General features: G+C 49.4%; 1 protein-coding gene across 1 annotated transcript in view; it reads right to left on the reverse strand.

The window, feature by feature from the left end:
- Positions 1–793: 793 nt before the first annotated feature.
- The window catches only part of DEFB124 (defensin beta 124), a 3,342-nt gene continuing 845 nt past the window's right edge, over positions 794–3,290 (reverse strand). Inside the window, exon 2 of the mRNA XM_021712350.1 lies at positions 794–948. Within this exon, the coding sequence (XP_021568025.1) occupies positions 794–948 (155 nt within the window). The remainder of the gene's footprint in view (positions 949–3,290) is intronic.

Genomic DNA, 3,290 nt, shown 5'->3' on the forward strand with positions numbered 1-3,290 from the left:
GAGATAAAAGAACTTGGAAAAAGCCTCCCACTACCCACAGAGCCTGCTTCCCCACCAAAGGCGCCATCTCACTCTGAATGTCAGAAGTTTATTACTGGCCGGGCTCGGTGGGTCAGCCTGTCATTCCAGCACTTCGGGAGGCCTAGAGGAGAGGACTGCCTGAGCCTACGGGTTCAAGTCCCACCCGGGCAACTTGGCAAGAACTCATCTCTACAATAAACCAAAAATGAGCCGGGCGTGGTAGCGCGCCTGTAGTTCCAGCTACTTGGAAGGCTGAGGCGGAAGGATCGCTGGAGCCCAGCAGGGCGAGGCCGCGGTGGCCGGGAGCGTGCCGCTGCACTCCAGTCTGGATAACGGAGTGAGAGTAACTCAAAATAAAAAAAGTTTATTACTGACTCTACTTTTTTTCACTCTTATTATTACCAGCTCGTAATTATCATTTCTCATTATAATATTAACTCTTGTCAATGACTACACCTTTCTTTTTACATTCCTTCTATCAAGTGCTAATCTCCTGATGCCATAATTATCCCCATTTTATGGTTGAGTGGACTGAGGGGGCAGACAGAGGCTGAGTGATTTTTCCGGAGTTGGACAGAGAGGAAGTGATACGGCCAAGACCTGAGCCATTTACAATAGCCATTACCGCCCGCCCCCAGGCCCCTCACTTCCCCCCACAGACCATCCCTCCCACGCCCTGGGCCTTGCCCCTCTCCCGGTGAGCAAGCAGAATGAAGAGACAACTGGCAGCAAGTGTTTTATTGGACAGCAAAGGCGCCAGCCCCACAGCCAGCTACTTATAATCAAATCTGGGAGCAGGAGGCTTTAAAGCGTAGGAGAGGCAGCACAGGGAGGCATCCGGACATAGGTGCATGTAGGTCTCTTGCTTTGTGCAGTAAGTTCGGCAGGCCCCCTGGCCCTTCCAGCATCGTTTGAATTCACTCCGCCCTGTGGAGAGAAGACCACAGGTCACAGAGCAGCCCACAGGGCACCGATCAGACCACGGGCCACAAGTTAGACAACAGATGAGACCGCATTGGCTGTACGTTTGCTCTCTGGCCATTTGTTAGATCACTGGTCATAGATAAGAGTACTGATTGCCATTTAGACTACAGATTACAGTCCAGGTTAGCCCACCGGACATAGGTTAGACCCCTGGCTACAAAGTTACAAATTAATTTATTGTCCAAGTAAAACCACACACCAGGTACACTTTTCATAACAACGTTCTACAATTATAGTCTTATTACAATCCCTTATACGATTAAGGAAACTGAGGCTCAGAGAGGTTAACAATCTTACCCAGGTCACACAGCCATTGAGGAGCAGAACTAGGATTCGAACCCAGGAAATCTGGCTCCAGAGTCCACACCCATAACCATTACACAAACTGCCCCTGACCCATAAGGACCTTTTTTTATTATTATTATTTTGTCTGAATCTTACTCTGTCACCCAAGCTGGAGTCAGCAACATGCTCACAGCTCACCACAGCCTCAACCTCCTAGGCTCAGGCAATCCTTCTGCCTCAGCCTCCTGAGTAGTTCATGCACCATCACACCCAACTAATTTTTTAATTTTTTATTTTGTAGAGATAAGATCTCCCTGTGTTGTCTAGGCTGGTCTTGAACTCCTGGGCTCAAACAACCCTCCCACTTCGGCCTCCCAAGGTGCTGGGATTACAGGAGTGAGCCACTGCACCTGGCCTAAGGACCTTTTCAATGTCAGTTTTTAATGAGGTGATTTCTAACCATGGGCCATGGAAAAAGGGTCTTTGGTCACAACATGAAATGGAGTCTTTCCTTCATTTATTCATTCAACAAACATGGAGCACTGGAAGTACCGCAGTGAACAAAATGGCCATGGGTCATGGCCTTGAGGAGCTTCCAGATGGTGGAGAGGAAGTTAAAAGTCGCACAAATAAATACAATGAATAGATTCAGTGGAAACGCTCAGGGTACTGTGATGGCCAATCAGAGCAGATGTGGAAAAGTGAGAAGAGACTAGGCCCACGTAGACAGGCTTGTCTGTTAACATTTCTAGACATGACCTCAGACATACAGAGTGCAAGCAGCCCAGAAGAGCCAGTACTGAGTGGGAGGTGGAGGGGAAAGGCTTCCCTAGATCTCCCAGGTTTAGAGAAGATCTCATATAATCCTCAAAAGAGGCCCTGGGCATGTCCCCAGGGTTTTATTCAGGCCCGCTGCCAGCCCGTGCTTCCATCCTGTCAAGGTAGAGAATCCTAGGATGATACAGTGCTGGCCTCAGAATCTCCATGAGGCAAAGAATCTGTACTCTGAAGGCGGCATCTAGTATAGCCATGCACTGTGAACCCAGCTGACCTCCGGGGTCCAGACCCCAGCTCTGCCCTTCCCCAGTTGAGTGGCCTTGGCCTCAGAGACCTCATCATTGCATCTCTCTTGTGGAGGACAATTATGGGGTCATTTTTAGCACAGTGACTGGAGATGAGGTTATCAAGCTTGAGACAGCTGGAGCGGCCAGACCCATTCCACGTAAATCCTGTCACTTTCCACATAAAGAAGGGAAAAGACTCGTCCAAGCTCTCTCAGACAGTACGTAGCCAGCCTGGAACCCGAGATCCCGACGCCCAAGAGACAAATACTTGGAACACATCCTCACGGCTGAACTTCCCAACCGCCCCAAGGTCCAGAGGCAGTTGTTTTCTCCCACATGATCTGCCATCCCCTCCTCACACTCCTGACCCATCTCCCGCCAGTTTCCTTTGAGTTCCCCGGTCCAGCCACACCGGCCTTCTCACGGCTGCTCCGACATGTCTGTCAGCCCCCTGTCTCGCTGCTCCACTGTCTGGAACGATCTTCCTTGGTCTCCTCAGCTTCTTCAGCCCTCTGCTCCAACCCACTTTACATGAATGGTAAGGTCACTGGGATTTACTTCGGAATGACTCACTGGGGCGGAAGGGGAGGTGACAACAAGCCAGGACTGGAGCAAGCTGGCCATTGCCAAGGTTGCGCGATGGGTACATAGGGGTGCTTTACACTACTTTTTATTTCTGGTTGAAATTTTATAAGATGGAAAAATATTCTTTTAAAAACACATGTCATCACATTAGTCTCTATTTTTACATAAATGTGTATCTTTTCATTAAAAATATTTATATATATTTTTTCTTTTGAGTTGGAGTCTCACTCCATCACCCAGGCTGGAGTGCAATGGCATACTCACGGCCACCCCAGCGTCAACTTGCTGGGCTCCAGCGATCCTTCCACCTCAGCCCTTCGAGTAGCCAGAACTACAGGCACACGCTGCCAC

The sequence above is a fragment of the Carlito syrichta genome, unplaced genomic scaffold (assembly GCF_000164805.1).
Source record: "Carlito syrichta isolate Samal-C Ts95f unplaced genomic scaffold, Tarsius_syrichta-2.0.1 Scaffold303207, whole genome shotgun sequence".
NCBI lineage: Eukaryota > Metazoa > Chordata > Mammalia > Primates > Tarsiidae > Carlito > Carlito syrichta.